Source organism: Ascochyta rabiei, chromosome 17 (assembly GCF_004011695.2).
Source record: "Ascochyta rabiei chromosome 17, complete sequence".
Lineage (NCBI taxonomy): Eukaryota > Fungi > Ascomycota > Dothideomycetes > Pleosporales > Didymellaceae > Ascochyta > Ascochyta rabiei.
The window spans coordinates 1387510-1413298 of NC_082421.1; the positions used below are offsets into that span (position 1 = coordinate 1387510).

Below are 25789 nucleotides of genomic sequence, written 5' to 3' on the forward strand. Positions count from 1 at the left end.
ATCGTCGCCATAACAAGCCGTATTGTCTCGTCCCCGTCAATGGTCGAGAACTGCTTTCGGTGGCTGAAGGCGCTGATAACACTATATAAAATCCGGACGGCGAGAAGAGGTAGAGCGAGCAGTACGCAAAGATAGATGCGCGTCTGACTTGACGACATTATGCTGAAATCGCGGGCCGAAATCGCCCATAGGACACACGCAGCCATGTAAATAAGAATGAAGACAATGACAGCTGCGTGGGTTTCCGTCTGGCCACTAGCGTGTTTGGAGACGTCGGATGAGGCCTGGTCAGTACCACCCATGATGGCGAGTACCAGCGCTATGAGAGCTGGAATGTGAAGGAGCTGGACAGCTCTGCTGCGACGGGAAGCAGCGGTTGCTCTTTTTGTATATATCCCTGCACTGAATACAAAAGTTAGTCATTCGGCTTCTCCGTGGATGCGAGGGGTTGTCGGCATTGCTTACATCTTGCCAATAAGACCTCTCGATGAACCCAAACCTTGTAGTGCCATGTTCCGGCCTGCCGAAGGCGAGTGTTCAGAAATTTCATCGAATCTGAAAAAGATCAGTGTCCTGCGCACGAGATAGTAGGGTACTAGCTTACACTCTCTTCAAGATACCCAAAGTAGAAAGCAACAATGGAGAGAGACCGACAGATTGCAGAATGACTGCCCATTCCTTGTCTGTGGTATCATCTGCATTCTTCGTACTGAGGATCTCCATAACGGCACCGGCAACCCGGATAATGCTGAAGATCAGGACATATATCCATCCCAGCTGCTTATGGGCTCCATGGCGAAGGACAACCCACAGCGTGAGCAAGAATATTGGGATATAGACAACTAGCTCGGCGATGGCGACGTGCTCCGCTGTGATAACAAACATTGCTTGAAAGCTACAAGGGTGGTTTTAAGTCTCTGACAAGATCGGAAAGCCCAGCACCAGTGAAGATTGCGATTAGAGTTTGTGGATTGATAAGGTAACTGAGTTGTTGGACTGTCTTCGATAGTTTCCAATTGATGAGAGTGAGCGCCGGCTGATTTATGTAGCGGCGCACTTAAAGACCATTCGAGTCTGCATAGCATATTTCCGATCCCTCAACATACGTCGTAGGAAGATCATGATCAGAAGGGCGGGAATAAGCAATGCCACTCAAAATATTGCGGCTGAACTGCATTAATTGTAGAGGCTCAGACAAGTTCCTTTCTACTGCTGCAGAACCACGACTTGAATCTCTCGATTCAGACTAGTGCGATGTTGACGTCCTGCTTACGCTACGCGTCAGAGTCCTAGAAAGGGAATTTGTTTCGGCACTACGAAAACGCCTTCCGTACAACATCGTCGCAGGTGGATCGCGCCCTTTTCAGCAGCCAATTAAAAGACGAACCCTGAGTGTTGTTATTGAAGCTATGCTATACGTTTGTTACATTAGTGCGACTCTCAGAAGCATGACCGTGAATTGAGAGCGCTGATGTCGGATTCATCAATCATGTGTCAGCAGTAGGGCCACAGCACTAGTTTCAAGGCCGAGAGAACAAAACGCCCTCTGAGCTTACTTTAGAAGTGTTGCTCTCGAGTACAGAATCATGTGACAAGCAAAAGTAACCTATATTACGATGCTGTAACAGTGCAAAAGATGTGTTAACATTCCTGCCTCCTCCCAAAATCTACACGAACTTCAAGTTGTTGGAGGCTGCAGTGAGCATGATTTTTAAAGCTTATTATTTTTCTCTGGTTTCTCTGGTTGCAGGAGCAACCATCGATCCCGGGTATGACTGTCGCCCAGGTCAGAAGTGTTGGCCATCGCTGCGAGAATGGCAGCAGTTCAATGCCAGCATCGATGGTCACCTCTTCCAAACCATGCCAATCGGTGCGCCTTGTTACGAAAACTCTTCCAGTTTTAACCAGCAAGACTGTCAAGTCGTCCAAGAAATTGCCAGTAACAGTACCGCCAGAGGAGCATGGTACGGGCAAACTTATTGGCTCAATTGGGAGTCCTGTGGGAACCTGGGTTGTGCATTACTTGAAGACAACCCGACTGAGAACCTATATGGAGCCTGCTCCCTTGGCAGACTTGCATCATACTATGTCGACGTTGAGCATGCCTTCCACATCTCAGAATCACTTCGTTTTGCCAAAGCCCACAACATCCGAATTGGTATTAAAAACACAGGCCACGACTTCTTTGGACGATCTTCGGTGCCGAATTCACTTGCTATCTGGACACACAACCTGAAAACACTCGAGTACCACGAAAATTTCACAGCGCACAACTGTTCGTCGCTAAGCAACCAGTATATCGGAGAGCTGGGCGCAGGAATTATTGCAGGTGAGGCATATGAGTTCTTCCATGCCCAAGGAATGGATATCACGGGCGGCTATGAGCAGTCCGTTGGACTCGCTGGCGGCTTCGCTCAGGGGGGAGGCGTAGGATCATTCACTACGACATATGGTCTGATGGCTGACAACGCCGTCGAATTCGAAGTTGTAACCGCAGACGGTGAGATACGCACCATCAACAAGTGTAATGATGCCGAGCTTTTTTGGGCCATGCGCGGAGGGGGCGGTGGCACTTTTGCCATTCTCACCAAGTATCGAGTCCAGCTCTATCCGTCTCTGCCTATTCACGTCTACAAATTCACAGCCAATTTCACAGGAATTGGACCCAATATTACAGCGACGAAAAACACTGCTCTTCGCGAAATTATGACTGCTCATGCAAGGCTTCAGTCCTCTTGGTCACAGCAGCTTGTTACGGGACAAGTTGAATACTTCCCCAATCGCTTTACCGCCAGCTTAGTGCTGCTCTACGATGATGATGGCTCCAAGTTGAAATCTGTCACTGCATCCTTTGCGCATTTTCTTGCTAAAAGAACTGATCTTTCTATCAGTGAGAATGGCTACATTTCCTACGATAGTTACGCCTCTTATCTCGACGTTACTGCGGCCGACGCACGCGTCACTGAGCCAGCTGGAATATTCTCTCAGCTGGCATCCAGGTTGATACCACGCGACGTGTTCGAGTCTTCACAAAGTATAGACGCCTTAGTGGATGGCGTCATCCATGGAATTGCCACAGCAAGAAGCTTCCTTGATCTTACTGGCACGCAAGTCGTCTTGGAAACACCTCTATCCAATGCCGACTTGGACCAGGAAACATCAGTAAACCGCGCCTGGCGTGACTCGCTCTGGCATGTCATTCATGTGGGCGAGTGGCTGCAACCTCTTGGAGCCGAGCGCTCTGAAAAGATGACGGAAGGCTTCCTAGAGATGCTCAAACCACTGAAGCAGCTTAGCCCTGGCGGTGGTGCGTATCTCAACGAGGCGCATTGGGGAGAACCGGACTGGCAGAAAACCTACTTTGGCACCTTTTACCACAGGTTACTAGCGATCAAGAGCCTGTATGATCCTACCCATGTCTTTGATTGCTACAAATGTGTCGGATGGAGAGGGGACCAAGAGTAGGTCTTTTACAGATGGTTCTGAGCTTATGATTTGCTAACTGTGGATACAGTCCATTCTATTCCTGCTATAGTATATACTAGTGTATCTGATACCACTATTGAGTAATCGCCGCGGACTGTCTTGCCAATGTTCACGGTGCTAGAGAAGCAATGAGCTCAAGCCAGGCCTTTGGGATGAGCATGTTAATCACCTAAAGCAATTTATGAGCATGGAACAGTTACCAGCTGACACGCAAGAACTGTGAGTATGGAACTGCGGGTAGTAAACCATAGAGTTGTTTAACCACAAATTTACATACCTCTCTGCCCACCGCATAGCCGTGTTCCAGGTTCAACATTGAGAGGTGCTATTATCACAGGATCAAGCAAAATTGCATAGGCACAATCTTTGTCAACGTCTTATGCGCCATTTCCTGAGTTTGATGCTTCCTCCATCCTCGAAAATCACCACTAGTACCAGCGTCCATCCGCCTGGAGGAGCTGCCGGTGAGCTAGAAGAGTGCGGGATCTGGAACACTGACTCTGACCGACTTGTGTCATCGATTCTCCTTACGTGCCGTTCCATGCATGGTCGGCTGCATTCCTGCTTAGACAGATACTAATTGTTTTGACGCCCTTCCCGACTTTCAGGCTTTCCCACCTATCGATAAGCTTGTTCTTCACTGTGGAACATTCAACTCCTACCTAACTTCTTATACTAAAGTTTAACACCATCGTTCTCTAACACGCAACGACACCACATGGTCAGACTTTTTAAAACTGCTAGCATTGACGACAAAGGTTTGACAGTGACTCTCAAGTTAAACTCTTATGGGGGACATGTTGGAGAATGTCACCTACAAGATCTGTTGATCAGGGCGAGCTGTGACACAAGTTCGAGGTTCGCTGTAGCAAACAGATACGAACAAATCATCTTCAATGTGTTTTGCGTCACAAAATATTCAGCGTTGAAAGTAGAAGATGTAGTCACAATTCTTAATAGAATTGTCTGTTCAGGCAGCGGAACCTTCATCTCAACCTTCTACAATATCAAAAATGACCTTGCAGATTCTCAAGAAAAGAAATCACACTACAGCCTATTTGACTACCCTCACATATGCACATGGGCTTTTTTCCGATTCTCTATCACTACCCATCGCAGATCTAGATAGACTGAAGACCCCTGCTGTTCTGGGTATCCAGTGCTCTTTGCGTGGTCGCAGCTTCTATGGCCTACGTCCAATTCAAGAAAACATTTCACCAACATTTTAAAGACGGCGTTTAGGTCCGCTTCGACCTTCAAGGTGGTCAAGGTCCGAGATTCCAGCTTCAGCTCACTTACTAGAATGTTTCAGGCCGTACGCCTACTGCGACTGTAACTGACATGTCTTAATCTCGATTCTCAATTGGCGTTTGATTTAAAATCCAACCCTCCCGCCACATAACTCCAAGTTCTAACACAACCAAGACCAAGGAAGTGGGACGGCACGTGGCTTTGAAGCTTCGATAGACGACATCGGCGAAAATTGTGAAGGATGGTAGAAACTAGTCTTGAACACATCTGACTGGATACTGTTTAAGAGATGTTTTGATCGGGACTTTTGTCTTTCCTGTAATGCACTTTCGGTGTCAGGGGCACGGAGGACTTTTGGTGCTGTGTACTCACGCGCCTGAGTAGTGTGAGAGTCACGCTTTTTACCACTTCTGCCGAAGCCCTCCTTTCAGTAATCCTGGTTGATGGGACTTGCAAGTGACTCTCAGACTCCTAGATTCAAGAAGTACACCGCGTTTTGACCAATTACACTGAACCTACTGCAGTTATAATTGGCTGAAATATGTGCTCTACTTTACTCAAGTGCTGGGCAGCTTCTACCTCTCCCTTGCTCCCTTCCCTCTGCCTCCACCTGCTCTCGCCTTGCTGTGTGCTAGGATTAGATATGTGCGAATTACCTTTAACTAAGTCAAGTAATTCTAGCAAAAGCAGGGCTGTAGTGTGGGTGGTAAGAGGGTGGGAGATGATCTGCTAAGTGCTAAGAGTGGAGAAATATTCACCCGGTAGCCAGACTATCAAACTTAGATTCAACAAGCGGGTACAAGGGGGATTCCTGAACAGGTAAGACTACAAATCTTGCTGGAACTAGGAACAAAGTGATCTTTTACGAGAGAAACACCCTAGGTGTAGCAAATTCGTATTCTTGCCGACTCATACAACAGTCTCCGCCAGATCGGTTCGCTTCATGGAAAGCGCATTGGTATTCCCAAGATGAATATTGGTAAGTATGACGCTGTGGCGCAGCTTTATGGGTCAGTGCAGAGGTACGTGCCCTGACGGACACTGCGAGAGCTACCTTGGAGTCTGCTGGCGCCATAGTGGATGAAGTAGAATTTCCCTTCATAGTAAGCTACGATACTGCTACCGTGCCTGCCTGGATACTTCATATCCACTTCCGGGCTCGATCAACAACACCACCATTTCTGAACCATTAGCCACATGGGCATATGGCTGGGATGGCTTCCTCAGGATGGAATGATTCAAGCGTATCCGACATCACGCAACTAAGCAGAGTTAGCCCCACACTCATACTCCCACAATTGCCCAATACTCCACCTGACCGCTATGTTAATTACTTTGATTATAGGAAAGTTGTTAGTGAGGGAGTTGTTGCGCTTGCTGCAGCCAGCAATGGCACATCCATCTACGACAAACCTGGCTTGGGAATTCACCTTTAAACTCTTTAAGCACGCCGCAAGTGATACCATGAAGAACAGATAGAAGCTCGTAACCCAGATCTGCTTGTCTGGCCCTCTGATGGCGACGTTGGATCTGAAGACGCAGAGACGAACGACACGGCGGTGGGATTTGCCTGGCGCAACGATGTCTTCTTCTCGAACAGCAACTACGCAATACAACTTTTCAGTGTGCCAAATGTCAGCGTCAAAATAGGTCTTATAGGGTAAGGTCCACATAGGGTAGGGGTAGGGGTAGGGTAGGGTCCACATGGGGTAGGGGTAGGGGTTGGCTAGGGCAGGTGTCGGCGTCCAACTCTTCAACTAAAGCAGTTATTGCAAAACCTTGTACTGCAGAAACGCAGAACAATAAAAGCGCTTTCGAATGGTCCATATACTGTGGTATTTCGAGCAAAACTAGTAGAGTTACAAGAATTGTTACGTTAGCCTAATTTGTGATAACCTAGGATTTACACAACAATTGCTCTACCCCTACCAGTTTTGCTTAGAATCTCACGGTATATAGACTATTTAAAAGCGCTTCTCTTATTATACATTTTTGCGGTACAATGTTTTGCAAAAGCTGCTTTAATTAAAGAGTTAGATGCTGACACCCACTGTACCCTACCTAGACCTACCCCTACCCTACCCAACCTCTACCTAACCCCTAGTCCGTGCAGACCGTACCTAACCCCTACCCTACCTCAAGGTACCCCCTACCCTTTTAGCAGCGTAATTGTCCCTGTGTTTGCCTCTATTGTGGTGGGGTAAAAGTACAGGGTTGACTGGCGAGGGCTTAGAAGGCCATTGGGGTTTGGGTGCACGTGATTATTAGGGGTGTTAACTGGCACGGGCTTAGAGGGCTATTAGGGATTAAAGGCACGTAATTGTTAGGAGGGTATATTAGATAATCTTAGCAAGCTATTAGGGATTGCTATTAAAGACAACTACCTTCTTATATTAAGCAATATTCTTACCTACAAAATAGCAACTAATATGTAACTTAAACACCTACAAACCTTAGCCTTAGGACTGCTAAGGCTACTATAGCTAGTACTTAATAGGACACTAATAAACAGTACGTAAAAAACAGTATCTCCTTTATAATGTCCTTTTGTACAGTTATAATACAGTATTTCTAGGACAGGTCTAGCTACGCTGGCAAAAGGGTAGGGGGTACCCTAGGGTTAGGTAGGGGTTAGGTACGATCCGCACGGACGTTAGGTAGGGGTAGGGTAGAGGTAGGGTCTATATAGGGTAGGGGTAGGGTAGGGTCTACACAGATGTTAGGTAGAGGTAGGGTAGGGGTACCTCTAGCGTGGGGTAGGGGTACCTCTAGCGTGGGGTAGGGGTAGGGTACAGTCTGCACGGACTAGGGGTTAGGTAGGGGTTAGGTAGGGGTAGAGTAGAGTAGGTTAAAGTTACCTAATCTTCTATAATACTACAGATAACATACTTAATATTATACTACTTAGAAATACTATATACACACAGAACTTAATTATAAAAGATTTAAATAGAAGATAGAATTCTTAGATTTTCTCTATTTATAACAGCTATTTATTACAGAAGTATGTATCTTAATACTATAGTAGCCTTACTCTCTTTTACAGCCGCTGTTCTCGCTAAGATAGAGTTAATAGACTAGTTTCTTTAGTACTACTACTGTGTTGCTCTTCTTCTATAACCTCTGTTTCTAGACTAGGACAAGCTAGTAGCTTAAAGAGATTATCTAGCTTATCTAAAGCTACCTCCTCCCCTTCTTGTATCTGTGCTAAAGTAAGAGAATCCTTTAGAATTATAATCTAGCGTATTGTAGTAGCAGATAACCTGTGCTGTTAGTTCCTAATTACATCCCTAGCTGTGTTAAACACCTATTTAACTCTAACTTCTGTTATTAGTACTGTAAGTATATCTTTTGCTACATAAGCAAGTTGTAGATAAGTGTTACGATCCTGTGCTAGGGCACAGCACAAACATAAGTACCAGCCAACCAAGACCCCTAACTCCGCCCTAAAGGAACGAACAGTAGAGAAGGACAGAACAGAAAGGGTTGTTACGTAACTGCTTGTTAACAAGCATAATATATATAACTGCTTATTAATAAGTATAGTATAACGTGTTTCACTACTAAGCAGTTACTACCACTAAGCGGTTACCCCTTACTAAAATCGCGACTATCACAGACTATTACAATAATGCTACCACAACACAACGCGCAATTAACCTACAACAAAGACACACTCTACCTTGCTATCTAGGCTACTTAAGCTACCCCTCCTAATACTACAAAACATACGTTTAGAGCATTTAATATCTCTTAAACAACACTAGTATAACAACGCGCTAGAAAGCGCGCCTAATACAACTGTTAACCTAACTTAAGCAAGCTAGACAAGATAGAGGAGGAGGCGATAGTAGCACGTATACTTAAGCTAGATATATAAGAAATAGGCGCTATAAGGACTATAGTGTAAGAAATAGCTAATAATCTTCTTACTGCACGCAGTAAAGGACCTATTAGTAATAACTAGGTAGACAGGTTTAGGACGCGTACTAAGAAGGTTAAGCTTTAACACAGTTGCTTATATAATTGTTAATAAGCCCTAAATAAAGATCTACACGTTATAGAGCCCTGACAGTTAATACTTTTCAAATTAGACCCTAATTCATTTGTTTGCGGCCCGTGCGGCCCCTTCGGTTTGTAGGGCGGGGCGACCCTAATTCATTTACCGCTTCAACAATAGAATAAGACCCCAGCGCCACGCCGCCAGCTAGATGCGACCCGGCAAAAGGGTGCAACCAAGCCCTGCGCGCATTTTGCACTTTTCAGAATCGCTGCCTAACTACTGCGTGGATGGAAAAAGTAGATAACGTTGCGGGTTAAGGTGGAGGTGAGGTTGGTGGTTTGTGGGGCCGGCCCCTTCCCTACTTGTAAGCGAGCGCGCCCCTGCGCGTAGAGACTAACTATATTATTACTATAACATACAACAAGCGCTAGTAACTATAACTTAAATATACTAACATTTATGCTATATAGCTTTAAATAACTTAGGCAGCGTTGTCTAGCGCAGAGACGCTGCTGGCGCGCTCTTAAAGCGGGCCTGCAACTGCGCAATCTTAACGCGCCTGTCTGCTTCCTCTTCTTCTTCCTTGCTGTTGTCTTTGCTGTCCTTAATCTCCTCTACCTCGTAAGTCGTCTCTAGAGCCTTAACCTTGATGCTTAGCGTCTTCTTCCCCTTAATCTCACCTCCCGCGATGCCCTCTAGGCCTAACTATTCATTGAATTGCTTAGCTGTAAGACAGACATCTAGACGCTTCTTCCTGACTAGCTTAATAAAGACGTTAACGCCCTAGGAGCAGATCTTGTGCTTAATCTAAGTCTTTAGTATGGCGTTGTCCAGCATAACCAGGAGCACGCCCCAGCCCAGGCCTTTAGCCACCCTGTACCACTTAAATGCTCTAGCAAGCTGCGCCTGAAAGAGATCCTGCTCTTTCTTAGAAGGGTTAGGGTTAGAGTTAACTAAGTGCAGGAGAGAGTCTATAGCCTCTGTTTGGCAGAGGCCCTTACTAAATTAATTTGTCTTGTTGCTGCTGACGAGCTTGTTGTTGTGTTTAATCAGCGCTAGCTTGTTAGCTAACGCCTTGCCTAGGAGCGCCTGCGCCTACCTGTACTTGATGTGCACTAACTTTATTACTTTGTTGTAGACGTTGCATCGCTCCCACGCAGAGCAGAACGCTTAGTCTGCGCTGCTCTGCTGTGAGGGATTAACTAACATTGCACGTAAATGCTGCAGCTGCGAAGAAGGGGCGTTGTACTGCGCAGCTACTCTGCCGCTAAAGAGCGTTCCGCGCTTTTGCCAGACCTGGAGGAAGTAGGCAGCGTGCTCTTGAGACGACGAGCTCCCAAGAGCGCGCGCCTTGGCTACAAACTCGCGTGCCTTTAGGTAAGGCGTCTTAACAGCGTTGTAGAAGTTTAACTTCTTCTTGTTGCTGCCTACAGCTTCCTGCTTAAAAAGCTATAATATAACCTCCTTGTCCTTAGAGGATATAGACGCGTAGGCGCCACGTTCATCGTCGCCTGCCCTCTGGTCTGGCGCAACGAGGCCAAGATCCAGGCTGCGCTCTATTAGGGCAGCTTTGTGTTTCTTAATGCGTTCCCGCTCAGCGCGGCGGTTGTTGTTAGTAACAGTGGTGGTGGTGTGCTGCTCCTCTACCGGCCGCTCTCTGGGCTGCTGTCCTAGCCGCTCTCTGGGCTGCTCTCCTGGCTGCTCTTCCAGTTCGCTGAGTTGCTCAGATGGCTGAGGGCTGGCTGCCGGCGTCTCGACCGCTTCCGTGCGAGCGCGCTTGGGCGACAGCGCTGGTGCAGAGGGTGCTGGTCGTTTCTTGCGTTAGGTCAGAGGGGAGGCAGACGGCTTCTGCGCAGACGGCGGCTCTACTATGCCATCTTCCGCAAGCGACTGAGCTGCGCAGACCAGACGGTCCCAGGTATCGTTCGGCAGGACGTCGTCGGCGAGCGTCTTGCGCAGAAGCCAGATCGCTGACAAGACAGAGTGGGCAATGAAGACGGGCTTGCAGACGCTGGCATTGTTACAGGTGGGGATTAGCCATCCTGCGCTGTGCGGACGAGCACCTGGATCACGCTGCAAGCGTGAGATGGTTGCTTAGCAGAAGAAGAGCTTCTTGTAGTCCTTATTTGGCGGTTTATACCCATACTTGCTGCTAAAACTAGCTTTGCTAGCTGGAGGGAAGCTGCGAGCGCTGCTATTGAACTGCTCTGCAGCGTTGTATAGCGCGGTAGACCAGTACATGCTAAAGAGGTGTGTGTTGCTCCAGCCAAGCTGTGGGACAACAGAACAAGATGCTGGGTGGTGCTGGGGGCGGGGGCTGGTTTTTGACCAGGTCCCCTAAGGCGCGCGTTAGCCTAATGCACAAAATCGGGCCGCGCACAGATGTACCACCACACTACACCAACCAGCGTTGGCGGAACTTGAGGAGCAACAAACCTAAAACAATGTCTTAATAAGAGCGCGTTAATCCACAGCAGCAGTTAAAACAGAGAGGCTTGTCTCTAATAAACTACAAACCCTAACAGCATTTCCTGTCTATATAAACACCAACACTATTATATGGAGTTGTTTAACAGCGTCTTTGCATACCTTCCTACTCACTATGTAGCTGTCTGTAAGACTCACTGTTAAGGTGTATTGTTGTTGCAGGTGTCCTCCCACCTATACAGCAGCCACCAGGAGCTGACTGTAGTAGCACAGAAGGCGATTGCGTCTGCAGCCAGAACGCTCACGGGATAGGCAACGTCTGCGGACGAGGTTGTATATCTATTGCCTAAGGCACAGCTACTACCTTACTTGGCCCTGTACAAAGATAGATTTAAGTGTAAAGTAGAGCTATGTAAGTACATCGCGCGCGCGCTGCAGGGCATAAAGGACCACTGCAGGAAGGAGCATGGGTGGGACAACCTGCGCAGGAGAGGGCGGCCGCATTAGGGCGCATAACCACTACCAGGCAGCCAGATGTGGACGGGGGAAGTATGGTGCCAGAAGTTCTAGCCCACTGGCTAGCTTAGACGGCTGTTTGAGGTCAGCCAGCCTGCAGATGAGGCCACGCAGGGCGTCGCTGTTAAAGAGGAAAACCTGCAACGCGCCCTTGAGACGTTATTTACCTAGAGCAGCATAGTGGTAAAGAAGGCTCAGCAAGACGCGCACGGCCAGATTGAGCCAGACAGTAACTGCTACGTTTAGCGCAAGTGGCTGAGAAGAAGCCGCTGGGCTCGCCACCTTGGCCATTTCGACCGCAGCTGGCTGCTGACGCAGCTCCAGAGGCCCAGCAAGACAGAGAATGCGCTCGCGAGGGTGTGCTGGGTGGTTGAGATAGTTATCTATAAGGCCTAGCAAGCATTGTTGCCTAAGGTAGTTAGGTTCCCCGCTGTGCAGTATATTAAGCGCCGCGAGGTAGGAGCACTAGACAGCAAGCATCTGTTTAACGCGCTCCAGACAGGGAAGACGATGATTAAGTACAGTTGCTGCTGGCTGTCTATTGTCTGCTACATCTGGCGGACGCACAAGCTGGCTGAGCCAGAGCCAGAGCCACAGGCTGCCAGCGCCGCGGACGACGACGACGACGACGACGACGACGACGACGACGACGAGGATGTGCTCAGCCAGCGGCCAGACAATAGTAGAGCAGGCACGCAGGAGACTTTAACAGCAAGGACAATTAGCGGGAGAAAGCCGCGGTATCGACTGACTGGCAAACAGACGCAAGCGCTGTGGCAGATCTAGCAGGTAGTGTGTGCGGAGCAGCCCAGCAGCAAGAATACAGACAATAACAATAATAATAACAATAAAAGCGAGCTGGATAATGACACAGAGAAGGAGCTAGAGCGCCTTGTTCTCGCCTTTCTACTTTTGCTGCTGGACCACCACGTTAAGGATGATTACTACAGAAGCGCCCTAGTTAGCGCAACCGCCGTGCTAGGCGTGGACCGCAACTGCGGGTGGAAGAGCCCCCTTGTGTATACAACGTCGCTGTCTGCTATTGTAACAGTAGCTAAGATGCTAGTGCTGTACAGCGCAGTGCAGGGGCAGAAGAAAGCGGTAGCAGATCTTATAGAAGCAGAGTTGTGGGCGCAGGAGGACGCAGAGGACATAGCGCGGAGCCACGTAGAGCTGGTGCAGGAGATAGTTAACTGCTTCATAACGCTAAGCACGCACGGTAGCCTGCCCACGCCTATAGACTGGGTGCTACAGCTACGGGCGTATGGCAAGAAGATCAGGGGCGAGGTGACTGCGGAGGGCACCGTTCAGTGGGTAGGAGACATAATCCTGCATGGCTACACGCAGTACAGCATGCCTGCGCTGCGCTCAATAATCTACGGCCTGGTGGAGACAACGCGTAGGGAACTGGAGAGGGACTTGCTGCTTCTGGACGTCGACGAGCTCGGCCAGCTCGCTGAGGGAGCGACCCCGTTGCCGACGATCGAATGGGACAAGATTGTGGACAATCCCGCCGAGCTGCGGTCTGGATTCAACTTCTTCTAGGACAAGCGCAACACGTTTGGCGGCGTAGACGGAAGCTGCTGGCTAGACTAACAGATTGTTAAGGAGAAGAAGCTGCGAGAGGCGTTTGTTAACGTGAAAGCTTTTGTGCCTGGTGGGAGCGGCGTGACGTGGGTAGAGAAGCGGGTGCAGAGATACGAAAAGGCGCTGCGGCTGTTCTGCAAGCACTTGCTGGTGCTTGTGCACATAACAGGTGGTGCGCCTGCCTATGGTACAGAGCTGGTGACGGTCACGCACACCAACATGCCTAACGCAGAGAGCCGCAGGCTGTTTGTTAAGGACGGGCTGATGGTGTACGTGACCATGTACCACAAAGGCATCAGGCAGACCAGCAATGCCAAGGTCATTTACCGCTACCTGCCGCGCGAAGTGGGCGAGCTGCTGTTCTACTACCTGTGGATGGTCCTCCCGTTCTGGCAGAAGCTGGAGCGCGCATCGAGCAGGCGCCACGTCCCAGAGCCCAGCGCCTTCCTATAGGAGCCGATTAGAGAGGAGACGTAGGCTGGCCCGCAGCGAAGGAAGAAGCAGCGGCTCGTTAACGAAGATGAGGAGGAGGAGGACAGAGAGGGAGTTGGAGAGGAAGAAGAAGAAGAAGAGGGAGAAGGGAGCAACAAAGACGAGCGCAGCACCTAGACAGGATTAGGCAGGAAACGCAAGCGAGCAGCTGTAAAGAAGCTGCAGCGGTAGGGTACAGACCAAGTGCGGCAAGCCATCGAGCGCGTTATGCTGCACTGGCTCTAGACCAAGCTTAACATTTAGATCTAGAGGCACAACACTAAGGCCACCTTCCGCTAGTACCTTTAAGACAAGGACATCCTGAAGGCGCTCAACTGGGCTGACAACGAGGGAGAAGAAGACGTGGAAGACGACCCGATCGATCTGGGATCCGGGCACGGGTCCAAGTTTGCTGGTCAGATCTACGGCAGGCCCATAGATAAGTCGCCTTTTAGCATTATGGCGCAGCAACAGGCACTCTGGCAGGTTAGCATTGCCTGGCACCGCTTTCTACAGTTTAGCTCGACATTAAAGACGCCGCCCGCGAAGGGGACCTAGGCTGCTGAAGCTAGAAAGGAGGCGGTGGAGGAACAGTTCTGGCGCTGGAAGCAGATGCGGAGGGTGGACGTTCAGGCGGCGCTCGAGCGGCTGCAGGGGAAGGGCAGCACGTTTAGAAGCGTGCAGCAGCCTGCTATAGAGGCCATTATAAAGCAGAAGAGCCCTATAGTAGTAATTATAGGCATAGGCAGAGGTAAAAGCGCAACATTTATGCTGCCAGCGTCGTGCTCTACCGGCGTCACGATCGTGGTTGTCCCCGTGGTTGCGCTCAAGCAGAACATGATGGATCGCTGCAAAGCCGCTGGGATTGACTGCGTCCTGTGGGACAGCCAGCGGCCGCACAAGTGGGCTTCAATCGTGCTGGTGGTGCCTGAGTCTGTGGCCACGCTAGCATTTGAGCAGTTCATTAACCGGCAGCGATCTATAGGCTGGCTGGACTGCGTTGTTATTAACAAGTGCCACACCATACTGGACTTGGTTAAGGGCTGGCGGACCAAGGTGCTGAAGCTGCGCGAGCTGGTTAAGGCGGAAACACAGCTCGTGTGCTTGACAGCGACGCTGAAACCCACAGAGGAGAGCAAGTTCATCCGGCTGATGGCGCTGCCGCCAAAGGAGCAGTGCGAGTGGTTTCGTGCACTAATAAGCTGGCCTAACCTTGCGTACAAGGTGCACTGGTACAACTATTAAGAAAAGAGCAAAGCCGACGTGCTGGCAGAGCTAGTGGAGGAGAAGAAGCAACAGTACCTGCTGCCTGGCCAGATCGTGGTGTACACTAACTCTAGAAAGAAGGCGCAGGGGTACGCTGCGATGTTGGGAGCTGTCTGCTACCACTGCGAGGTGGGCACGCCAGAGGAGAAGCTGGAGATCTTGCGCTAGCTCACAGAAGGGACAGAGCACGTGTTTGTGGCGACGAACGCGCTGGGGCTAGGGATCGACAGAGAGACTGTCAGGGCAGTCTTGTTCGCTGGGTTGAGGAACACGCAGAAAATGCGCGACGTAATGCAGATGGGAGGACGTGCAGGCTGCAGCGGGCTTCCCAGCGAGGTTATTTTTATCAGAGGCGCCACGTACAGCCCGCAAGGCAAGCAATATGCTGGCGGCTGGGCTAAAGACACAGAGGAGGGTGTGCGCGAGCTTGTTAAGGGTGACGGCTGCATGAGAGTTATTATAGACCGCGAGATGGACAGAAACCACACCAGAGAGGGCTGCGAGCCAGGAGAAGAGCCGTGCGGCTGGTGCCAGCTGCGGGTGCACAGCGCTGGAGCAGAGGTAGAAGCAGTCGTGGGCGACGAGGACGAGACAGAGAGGGCCGAGTTCAACGCCCAGCTGCAGGCGCGCAGGAACTTGAGCCAGCAGGAGAGGGAGCTGGCGTCGCGCGAGCAGCAGGAGGTGCAGAGGCTGGAGGAGATGCTTGAGTCTTGGAAGGCGTGCTGCCAGTGGTGCCGGGCGAAGGAACATGCGGATGCAGGCCAGCACCAGCTTGCCTACTGCAATCGACTGCAGGCAGATAAGGTGCGCGATAGAGTGAAGGACGTTGCGAAGATGATCTGGGAGCAAGCAATCTGGGAGAATTTCAGCTGCTGCTTCTAGTGCGGTGTTCCCCAGTCGATTTGCGACAGCTTCGAGCCCCATCCAGATGGTGGCTGGCAGAAAAACTTGGCGATTGGCTGCCAGTTTAAGGCTGTGCTGCTTACGTTGATGATGTGCGTGTGGACGGCGTAGGGAAGCACGTTTGACGACTGGGTGCGGGTACAGATGCAGAGAGAGGGGATTAGGCAGAAAGAGGAGGTGGAATTCGACAAGGTACTTGTGTGGATAGGTAGCACGGTATGGTGGGGCGGCATACAGAGCAGCAAGATGTGCTAGGTATTTGTCTTGTTTGTGTCGTACGTTGAAAGGAATGGCAGCTTGCTACAGGAGGACAGCGCAGCTAGTAGTAACTGAGGCTTGCGTGAGAAACACGCAAAAGTTAGAACTAACGCAACTACCACAACGTAAGGCATAAACAAAGAGATAACCAAATTATAGTTGTAGGTTATTATGTTTAAGTCGATTTATAATTTATAGTTGTTTAACGCTGCAGATTTATAGTTACGTGTCTTGAAGATACAGAGGCAGACTAACTAGCGCGTTAGTATCACGCAGAAGTTAGAAAGTGCAAAACAGCCAAATAGCAACACAGACACTTTAGAGACGTAGAAAGAAACGCCTAGAGAAGGGCCACCGACCAAAGTAGTCCCTACAACCCGAGTGATACCTGCAAACCCAAGTAAAGCCCCCTAACCCAAGTAGAGCCCCTATCCCAAATGGGTAGTTGCAGTGTACCTTCACTGGAGTTACAGCTTTAGGTTTGTTAGTAACAACGGCTACAGGACACTTGCGTATTTTTAGTCACAACGTACGCTGGAATACTATTCAGTTATACGCTGGAATTCCATTTTCAAGTCTGTTCAAGCTGAGATGCGGCCGACGCTCTTGCAGCACTTAACTCTGTTATCTATGCAACCCCCAGCATCATTGTCCTATTGGTTGGTAGTGTTGGGGTTGGTGCTTGTAGTTGGGGTTAGTTAGGGTTAGGCTAGCGCGCGGAGGACCAGGGCCGCGCTGCATCACCACAACAGAACAACTCTGCAAACAGTAACACAAGAAGTAAACACACTTACTACACAGCACAGAATAAAAAATTGTAGTACGCTATTTGCCTTAAAAAGGCTTATACAGCTTAAGCAAAGTAAGTTGGCACATTAGACGGACGGGTGCAGGGCTTTTTGCTGTCTTCTGGGCGGGCGCAGGCTCAACGTTATTTTCGTCCCTGCCGCCTTCGCTGTCCTCCACCTTGCTGTCTTTAATCTCCTCCACCTGTGTCGCCAACATAGGCATGTTTGCCTTAATTAACAGCGTTGCCTTCTTGCTGATAGATCTGCCAGAGATGCCCTCTGAGCCCAGCCAGGCGTCTAAGGCTATGCTTGCTTTGTAGGCCTCCAGATTCACCTTTATAACCAGCTCGAGCCAGATGTGCCAGAAGGGGACGCGGAGATTGTTCTCTACCTACGAGTTGGAGATAATGTTGTGCGGCATCAGGCAGAGCATGCCCCAGCCTAGCTGCTTGGCTGCTTCGTACCAGCGGAGCGCCTGGTGCAGCTGCCTCTTGAACCGCTGTCGCTGCTCAGGCCCTGAAGCGGCGGTGACAGACAGCAGCAGGGCGTCTATGGCCTTAGAGCTGACCTTGCCCTTGCCGTATTGGTTGTTGCCCTTGTTGTTCAGCCTTGCGGCGTCCTGCGCCTGGATCTGGTCGATCTTCTTGGTGTAGGCCTTGCCGAGGAAAGCTATGGCCCAGCGGTACTTGATGTGGATGATGTCCAGCTCCTGCTTGTAGCGATCGCACAGGCTCCAGGCGGAGGCGAGCGCGCTCTGGAGCACTGTTGAGGCGCTGCTCTTCTGCGACAGCTGCCAGCGGCTGCGGGAGGAAGCGGGTGGGTGGGTTTCCCCAGGCTCCTGCGTAAAAGGCGATCCTTGCATACGCCAGCTTCGCAGGAAGGCAGCAGCCGAGACCTGGGAAGCAGCATTGCCAATGGAGCGGGCCTTGTTGAGCATGCCAGAAGCTGTCAGGTAAGGCGCTGTGGCGCTGCTGTACAGGTTGTTGTTGTCGTCTACTGGCTGCTTGAGGATCCATGAAATGAACGGCTTGTCCTGGCGCGAGATGGAGGCATAGGCACCGTGTTCCCTACGAGATGCCGACTTGGGCGGCGGTACCAATCTAAGGTCCTGCTTCTTCTGCGCTTGCATGAGCTCCAGCTTCTTGGCGCGCTCTTGCTTAGCACGGCGATTTTTGTTGGTGATGGTCGTGATCTGGGCGGGTTCCTCCTGGCTGATCTGTTCACGGACAGGCTCCTCAGGCTCAGGCTCCTCTAACCTGTCAGACTCGTTTGACCTTGACAGCTGCGGCGTTGTTGGGCTGGGAGGCTTGGTGGCTAGCTGGAGACGCTTCGACAGCAGCGCCGAACTTGACGCAGCAGCGCGCTTTGTTGACTGCGGTGGGGAGTCGCAGGGCTGCTGCGCTGAAGGGGGTTCTGTTTAAAAGCTGTCGCTCGCGCTGTTGGCAAGGTCCTGCGCTGCAGAGACCAGCCGCGCCCACGTATCAGCAGGCAACGCGCTTTCAGCGAGCGTCTCCCTTAACAGCTATATCGCTGACAGCACAGAGTGGGCGACAAAGACAGGCTTGCAGACACTCGTCTTGTCTAGAACTAGCCAGCCTGCGCTGTGCGGGCGGAGTAGAGCATTACGCTGCGAGTTTGAGACGGTCGCCCTGCTCTAGAACAGCTTTTAGTAGTCCTTGTTTGGCAGGTTGTATGCGAGCCTGTGGGCAAAGCTAGACTCGCTGGCCAAGGGGAAGCTCTGAGGCCTGCCATCGAATTGCTTGGCGGCATCTTCCAGCGCGGAGATCCACGGCAGATTAGATGGCGACATGTTTGTTTGTTGACGTTGAAGATGAGGGGAAAGAAGAAGCAGTCGTGTTGTGCTGAGCCCCTGGACCAGGGTAACGGCCTGAACGGAGATTGGTCCGTACATTATGAGCTGACGCAGAGGCTGGGGTGTGAAACTCAATATAACCTAGCAATAAGAACAGCGACTGCAGCGTTGGATCAAGCAAGAACCAAGCCACCAACATGTTGGCAGAAGAAGTCGAGAATCCGTGTTTTGAGCACTTGGCCGAGTACCAGGTTGCGGTGTGCAGAGCGTGCCGATACGCTGTATAGCCAGATCAGATCAAGAGCCACTTACACAAACAGCACAAGAAGTTACTTAAAAACGCTAAAGCGGTTAGAGAAGCTGTACGTTAGTGGGCAGACTTGCTACAGTACCCCACGGAGTTGGAGATACCCAGCAACGGCGTGCAGGCGATCCCCTAGCTGCCCGTATTTGACGACGGGCTGCTGTGTCAACTCGAACTAGAGACATGCCAACTAGTGTTCCGCAGCCTAAAGATGCTGAAAGAACATTGGCGTACGACACATGGGTGGTTAGCTAGAAAGAAATGTGGACGCTCTAGCTGAACCCAGGCAAAGGCGTTACAGGCCTAGCTTGAAGATGGCTGCAAGCGCGTACACTGCCAGCGACTTTTTGGCAGCCGGCACGGATTACAGTACTTTGAGGTTTGTCACAACCTAGACAGCGGTCCGCAGCCTGTCCCTGTTAAGGGCGAGGCGGCGTGGGCGCGGGTAGGCGAGGAGATGGCCAAGACGTGGGCCAATGTTAAGAACTGGACGAAGACAACGATCGAAGACGGGGAGAAGGACGAGGCGGCCCCATGGCTGGAGCGGACTGGGTGGCTGCTGTACTTGAACAAACTGGATTATCCAGAATTGCTGGCAAGTGTTAAGAAGCCTAATATAGACCCGGAGAAAGATAAAGAGCCCGTTAAGGCTGCGATTTAGAGCGCGATGGATGGACTGGCCTGCGTGAGCCAGACATCTGTTATCAAGCGGACAGGCATATTTGTGCGCATAGAGGCTATTTGTACAGAGAAGCATCAGACTAGGTACACGCCGCTGCAGGCGTACATGGACAAGAAGTCGATCAAAGAGCGGTCACGTCCATGGAAGCAGATACTGATGTTTTTTGCACAGACGCAGAGGGAGCACTGTTGGAACAGCCCTAAGTACCGCTTCACACAGCAGCAGCGCGAGGCGTGGGAGGCATTGATCAAGCAGGCAGAGAGAGACGTAGGCGGGGCAGAGATGGAGATAGCAGACGAGGATTAAGCCGAAGACGGCGAGGAAGAGGAAGACGAGATGATGATCGATGAGCTCGACGACGACGACGAGCAGGACCCGTCCGAACGCGACCATGAGCCCAAGCACGCGAAGCTGAGACCCGTCAAAAAAGCGTGCTTGGACTTTTGCATCGCGCTGCTCCAACAGACTATCTGCCGCAAGGAATACGACTGCGCGTTGGTGTGTGCGTTAGCTGTACTTAGCGTTAAAGAGGACGGCTGGAAGGGCCCTAAGCTGTACCCGCCAATCTTGTTGTCTGTGATTAAAATTACCCGTTTCATGGTTGTGCAGCACGCGCTGGAGCTGTCTGAGCCGTTTGAAGAGCAGGCATTTGACGACGACAGCGCGTACAGGGGGAGCGATAGCGGCAGCAGTTTCCCTAGTCAGCGTCGACCAAAAGGCTGCTTAGAGTTTGTGCAGTAGATGATGGACAGGTTTATGGTGCGAGGTAGCTACAGCCTAATGTAGTAGATGCTCGACTTACGCACGTACGGGCTGAAGGTGCACTACAACACCATGTTGCGCGGCCACGTTAAGTGGATAGGGAAGGATGAGCTGCTGTACAAGAACTTGCACTTTACTATAGCCTAGTTCTGCAGCATAGTGCACGGTATGCAGGCTAAGACCAAGCGAATACTGGTAGAGGAGCTGCTGTTTTGCAACGGGCAGACGGCCGATCAAGTCCCCCAGATTCCGTGGGAGCAGCTGCGCGACAACCCGACTGACGAGCGGCCAGGGTGGAACTTTTTAAAGGACTACTGCACGCGCATGCCCGTAGATAGGGAGAAGTGGCTGTTTGAGCTCGTAGGGCAGGACGCCAGCGTTAGGGAAAGATTTATCAAGCCAGGAACCCGCTCAGGCATTGACCGGAAAGAGGTGGAGCAGTACATGGATCGAGTGATTGCGTTTTAAGAGAAGCTGGCCGCGTTAGTGCATATGGCAGAAGGGCAACCCGCAAGGTGGCTAGAGTTGGGCAGCGTTCGACACAGCAACACTATCAAGGGGGGCCACTGAAACATTTTTATTAAGGACGGCATAGTTGCGTTTGTTATGCGGTACTATAAGGGGTATGCTATAAGCAGTGATGTTAAGATCATTCACTGGTACTTGCCGCGCGAGGTGGGCGAGCTGGTGGTGTATTACATGTGGTTGGTGTTGCTGTTCCAGCAGTGGTTGGAAGCGATGGTGTGGGAGAAAGAGGCAATATTATCGCACATGTGGCCAGCGGACCTCAGCGGACGGAAGTGGACAAGCGACCGATTTTGTGAAATACTGAAGCGTGAAAGCAGAGTAGGTTTAAAGCAAGAGTTGACGATTGCAGCATACTGTGAGATTGCCATCAGCATTAGCCAGAGGTTTTTGCGGCCATTGTCGGCATTTTGAGCAGAGGAGGGAGAGGAGAATAAGGAGTGGAATGAGGAGAATATGCTCGCCAATATTTAGGACAAGCAGGCCGGCCACAGCGCGTACGTAGCTGGCATGGTATACGCGCGCGGGATTATAGAGATAGCAGGCGTTACAGCAGACAGGCGGTAGCTGTTCCGCAACTTAAGCACTAATTGGCACTGGTTTTTGGGTTTCTAGTCCGCTGTAGACGCAGTGGCAGACGTTAAGAAGCGGAAGAAGGCGCTGTTTGAGAGCGAGGCCGACGAGGCGAGGATAGAGCGGCTGGAGCGGCTGAGGAAGATGGACCTGGCAGCGCAACTTAAGCGAATGAAGGGCAAGAAAGCAAAATTTAGAGGCGTGCAGAAGGAGGCTATTAAGGCAATTATTGCCGGTGAGAGCCCTGTTGTGGCTGTGATGCTGACTGGCGCAGGCAAGAGCATGTTGTTTATGTTGCCGGCGTGGGCAGAGCAAGGCAGAACGACGGTTGTTGTTGTGCTGTTGGTTTCGCTGCATGGTGACATAATGCGGCGATGTAAGGAGCTGGGGATATTGTGTGCCGAGTGGCAGAGTCGCTGCCTGCCTGACGCAGCAGCTATCGTGTTTGTAACGCCTAAGTCGGCAGTAGGAGAAGCGTTCGCGACGTTTTTGAACTGGCTGCGAGCGACGCGGCAGCTGGACTGTATCGTGATTGACGAGTGTCACATTGTGTTGAACCGTTGCTACACGTTCCGCAAGCAGATACAACAGCTCGGCAGGCTGGCAGCAGCCGAGACACAGATGGTGCTGTTGACAGTAACGTTGCTGCTGACTAAAGAGGACGAGCTGTATCGACGAATGCATTACAAGCGAGGGCAGGTTAAGATGTTCAGACAACTGACTATAAGGACGAACGTGGCGTATCAGACTATTAAGATCAGCTGGTCTGCAAAGAAGAAGGATGTCGAGTTGATGGTCGTTAAGACGGTGCGGTAGAAGATGTGGAAGTACAAGACAGGCAAGCTTATCGTGTATGGCAATTCGAAACTGAAGGTGAAGGCGTTAGTAGAGCAGTTGGATTGTCACGCGTATCACGCGGATGCTGTAGGCAAGGCGAGCATGCTGGCGGACTTCATAGCAGGCAAGCAGCGCGCGATTGTGGCAACGAGCGCGTTAGGCATGGGCGTGGACATACCAGATGTACAGTGCATTATTCACATTAATTGGCCGTTCACCATATTAGATTACGCGCAAGAGAGCGGCAGGGCAGGCCAGGACGGGCTGCGAAGCGAGGCCGTTTTGATTGTTCAGGATAGGAAACAACGCACCAACAATAACAGGACAGAAGCTGAGCAGCAGTTAGTAAGGGAGTATGTGGAAGGTGGCGAGAGCAGGGTAGCCGGCTGTTGGAGGGAGGTGTTGGACGGGTATTTGGATGGGAGGAAGGATCGAGCAGGGTGTAGAGAGGAGGACAACGAGGAGATGTGCGACGTGTGCCGAGGGATAGACGGGCAGTTGGAAGAGATAGTAGAGGAAGAAACAGAAGAAGAGAGCGGGACAGAGAACAACGATAGAGAAGAGATGGACGTTGTTAAAGCTGAACAAGAAGAGATGCAGCAGGTATATCGACAGCAGGAGCAGGCGCGTTAGGGGCTGTGGCAGACGTTGACGGAGCATTGACAGCAAGAGTTTGCTGATATAGAGTAGGTGCGCAGGCAGTTAGTGTGGTAGGCGAATTGATGCGGGATATGCAAAGGAGCGGGTGATGTGCAGAGCGGACACGACATACGGCAGTGTTAGAGGGCAGAAAGTAAAAAAGCAAAAGAGATGGTATAGAGGATGGATGATCAAGTTCGGTTTAACATGTTTTTAGGCTGTTTCCTGTGCGGTGGCGTGCCGCAGGAGATTTGCAATAGCTGGGAACTGAACAGGGAGGGGCGATATTAACAAGTAGAGGACGGAACTTGTCAGTACACCAGGGTATTAAGCGCAGGATTAATAGGCATAGTATTCGGTTACACAGAGGCAAACGCCCAATGGCAGGCCCAATTAGCGGAGCTTGGGGTGGACGATGCAGGACCGGGTAGGATGTTAATCGAATATTTGGGGAAGAAGCAGCCGTTGGACAACGTGGAGAGCAACAATTTAGTTAAGGAATTTTGTTAGATTACGCGGTTGTTAGCTGAGTAGACGTAGTAGATGCAGTAGTAGCAAATAAAAGAATTTTCCGTTCACGATTCATAGAAGCGGTGCAGCCGAGTTGGGTTCAGGGCGGGACGGAAGTCAGGGTAGTGGAGTTGCGGTCGGGCCTGGACGCAAGTCAGGATAGGGTTAGGGTTTGCTGCATTTAGGTTAAGCAGACAACAGCATGTAGAAGGACACAGAAGCTGACAAGAAGACCCATAACCTAAGTAGTTCCCTAAGTGGTTCCCCCAAGTAGTGCGTTAACCCAAGTAGTTGCCCCACCTAAGTAACATGTCCAACCTGAGTGGATCCCCCAACTTAAGTAGAGCCCCCAACCCATGCGGATCCCCCAACCTAAGTAGAGCCCCCAACCCATGCGGATCTCCCAACCCAAGTAGAGCCCCCAACCCAAGTAGAGCCCCCGACCCAAGTAGAGCCCCAGACCCAAGTAGAGCCCCCCAACCCATGCAAATCCTAAACCTGCGTAGTTAGCACCAACCCGCATAGTCAGCATTAACCCGCGTAGTAAGCATTAACCTGCGCAGTAAGCATTAATCCACATAATTACATAGTCAGCATCAAGCCGCGTAGTCAGCACAAACCTGCGTGGTTCCCTGAGTAGTTCTACAAGTAGTGCGTCAACCCAAGTGGTTGCCCCACCTGAGTGGCACGTCCAACCCGAGTGGGTCCCCTAATACAAGTAGTTCCTAAGTAGTTCCCTACGTGGTTCCCTAAGTAGCGCGCCAAGTAGTGCGCCACCCTAAGTGGTCCGAAAGTAGTCCCCCTAAGTGGCCTGAAAGTGGTCCCTGCAAGCCAAGGGAGTCCACATTAGTGCCCCCAAGTAGTAAGAGCCGATCATTTAAGAAGAGCCCCTGATCCAGGAAGAGCCCGCAAACCAGGAAGAGCACCCAAAAGTAAATAAGTCCCTAACCTAAAGCAGCCGTTTGTATTAAAAAGAAAGCGCAGGATCAAGACAATAAAAATTAGGGAAAAGTAAGATGTAGAGAGGAGGAGGCATTTAAAAAGGTGTTTTGGGCGTTTAGAGAGTATGGTTACAAGATAGAACAGTAGTTAGGGGAAGTTTGGCAAACCTGATTGTGGTGCCGCAGCCAGAAAGGCATTCCTAATCCTGTAGATGTTGTAGTGCGTGAGAGAAGGGTGGGCGGTGGGCCCGTCAGGTGTCACAAAGCAGTCGGGCGGGGCGGTAGAGGGTGAAGGAGAAAGAGGGGAGGTGGGTGGGGCCGTGATAAGGTATCACGAGTAAAGGATGAGGGAGAGAAGAGGGTAGAAGAAGGGGTGGGCGGTGGGCCCGTGGGTGTTTTAAGAGAGGGTCGCCGAGAAGAAGGGAGAAGAGGGTGGGCAGTAGGCCCGTAAGGTGTCACAAAGAAGCCGAGCGCAGCGGTGAAGTAGAAGGGGGGGGGCAGAAGGCCTGTGGGGAGGCACAAGAAGCGCAGTAGTTGAGAAAAGAGAAGAGGTAGGCGACGAAGCTGTGATGAGGTATTATCAAGAGGTTAACATAGCAAAGCAGTAGAGAGGTAAGCCGTGATAATGTATTACAAGGACGCCGAGCGAAGTAGTTAACAATAGCACAGAGCAAGAAGAGGCTGACAGTAAGGCGTACAACCCGTAGAGGTGCCCCCAAGCCCGTAGAGAGGTCCGTAACCTGTGAAGAGGCCCCTGTAACTGGTGCGTTAGTGACGCGTAACAGGGGTGTAGCAGATACCTGTCTGAGAGTGCAGCAAGTGTCAACGGAAGCGTGGTCGAGACTGTTAGAGAAAGGCGAAAGGGTGGAGAGGGAGGGAAGGCGGGCAGTTAAGGAGCATGACCTGTGACTAGTAAGAGACGACAGCAAAACAGCCCGTAAAAGGCCCTGTAACCCGCAAGAAGATTAACAGAGCGAGCAGATCAGTTGTTAAAAGCAGAAGAGCACAGCATTAAACCGTAGAAATGATTGAGACAGCGTTTAGGGGAGAAGAACTGAAGGGGGGCCTGTAAGGCGTCACAAGAGAGTAAGCGTAACAAAGACGTTGGATAAGTAAAGTTGGGTTCGGGACCGGACACAGGTTGAGGTTAGGGTTAGGGTTAGGGTTAGGGTTAGGGTTAGGGTTAGGGTTAGGGTTAGGGTTAGGGTTAGGGTTAGGGTTAGGGTTAGGGTTAGGGTTAGGGTTAG

At 50.9% G+C, this 25789-nt stretch overlaps 7 protein-coding genes across 7 annotated transcripts, besides 28 other annotated features; 6 read left to right on the forward strand and 1 right to left on the reverse strand.

Annotated features, from left to right (window-relative positions):
• Nucleotides 1–1860: 1860 nt before the first annotated feature.
• Nucleotides 1861–3465, forward strand: EKO05_0009862 (uncharacterized protein; the record flags this gene model as incomplete). Its single annotated transcript, XM_038946947.1, has 1 exon — nt 1861–3465. The coding sequence occupies one exon, from the start codon at nt 1861–1863 to the stop codon at nt 3463–3465; it is 1605 nt and encodes a 534-aa protein (XP_038795232.1).
• A 2917-nt stretch (nt 3466–6382) lies between these two features.
• Nucleotides 6383–6793: a dispersed repeat.
• Nucleotides 6465–6840: a dispersed repeat.
• Nucleotides 6783–6874: a tandem repeat.
• A 64-nt stretch (nt 6875–6938) lies between these two features.
• Nucleotides 6939–7323: a dispersed repeat.
• Nucleotides 7324–7360: 37 nt separating this feature from the next.
• Nucleotides 7361–7444: a dispersed repeat.
• A 15-nt stretch (nt 7445–7459) lies between these two features.
• Nucleotides 7460–7502: a tandem repeat.
• Nucleotides 7503–7504: 2 nt separating this feature from the next.
• Nucleotides 7505–7585: a dispersed repeat.
• Nucleotides 7586–7699: 114 nt separating this feature from the next.
• Nucleotides 7700–7849: a dispersed repeat.
• A 264-nt stretch (nt 7850–8113) lies between these two features.
• Nucleotides 8114–8307: a mobile genetic element.
• A 179-nt stretch (nt 8308–8486) lies between these two features.
• Nucleotides 8487–8516: a dispersed repeat.
• Nucleotides 8501–11441: a mobile genetic element.
• Nucleotides 8517–8807: a mobile genetic element.
• Nucleotides 9135–9193: a tandem repeat.
• Nucleotides 9329–10376: a mobile genetic element.
• Nucleotides 10114–10968: a mobile genetic element.
• Nucleotides 10431–11185: a mobile genetic element.
• Nucleotides 11442–12193: 752 nt separating the features above from the next.
• EKO05_0009863 (uncharacterized protein) lies at nt 12194–12469 on the forward strand (the record flags this gene model as incomplete). The annotated part of the gene is made up of 1 exon (XM_059637634.1): nt 12194–12469. The coding sequence occupies one exon, from the start codon at nt 12194–12196 to the stop codon at nt 12467–12469; it is 276 nt and encodes a 91-aa protein (XP_059493617.1).
• Nucleotides 12296–12336: a tandem repeat.
• A 42-nt stretch (nt 12470–12511) lies between the features above and the next one.
• Nucleotides 12512–12534: a tandem repeat.
• Nucleotides 12535–12742: 208 nt separating this feature from the next.
• On the forward strand, nt 12743–13228 carry EKO05_0009864 (uncharacterized protein; the record flags this gene model as incomplete). The annotated part of the gene is made up of 1 exon (XM_038942609.2): nt 12743–13228. The coding sequence occupies one exon, from the start codon at nt 12743–12745 to the stop codon at nt 13226–13228; it is 486 nt and encodes a 161-aa protein (XP_038795234.2).
• Nucleotides 13229–13415: 187 nt separating this feature from the next.
• Nucleotides 13416–13675: a mobile genetic element.
• On the forward strand, nt 13490–13723 carry EKO05_0009865 (uncharacterized protein; the record flags this gene model as incomplete). The annotated part of the gene is made up of 1 exon (XM_038942596.2): nt 13490–13723. One exon carries the CDS (start codon nt 13490–13492, stop codon nt 13721–13723), a length of 234 nt encoding a protein of 77 aa, XP_038795235.2.
• Nucleotides 13724–14163: 440 nt separating this feature from the next.
• Nucleotides 14164–14868: a mobile genetic element.
• Nucleotides 14510–14986, forward strand: EKO05_0009866 (uncharacterized protein; the record flags this gene model as incomplete). The annotated part of the gene is made up of 1 exon (XM_038946948.1): nt 14510–14986. The coding sequence occupies one exon, from the start codon at nt 14510–14512 to the stop codon at nt 14984–14986; it is 477 nt and encodes a 158-aa protein (XP_038795236.1).
• A 300-nt stretch (nt 14987–15286) lies between these two features.
• On the forward strand, nt 15287–15889 carry EKO05_0009867 (uncharacterized protein; the record flags this gene model as incomplete). The annotated part of the gene is made up of 1 exon (XM_038946949.1): nt 15287–15889. One exon carries the CDS (start codon nt 15287–15289, stop codon nt 15887–15889), a length of 603 nt encoding a protein of 200 aa, XP_038795237.1.
• Nucleotides 15890–16441: 552 nt separating this feature from the next.
• Nucleotides 16442–16577: a mobile genetic element.
• Nucleotides 16578–16839: 262 nt separating this feature from the next.
• Nucleotides 16840–23853: a mobile genetic element.
• EKO05_0009868 (uncharacterized protein) lies at nt 17348–18085 on the reverse strand (the record flags this gene model as incomplete). Its single annotated transcript, XM_038946950.2, has 1 exon — nt 17348–18085. One exon carries the CDS (start codon nt 18083–18085, stop codon nt 17348–17350), a length of 738 nt encoding a protein of 245 aa, XP_038795238.2.
• Nucleotides 19562–19600: a tandem repeat.
• Nucleotides 20050–20123: a tandem repeat.
• Nucleotides 23854–24101: a mobile genetic element.
• Nucleotides 24086–24607: a dispersed repeat.
• Nucleotides 24226–25687: a mobile genetic element.
• Nucleotides 25688–25789: a telomeric repeat.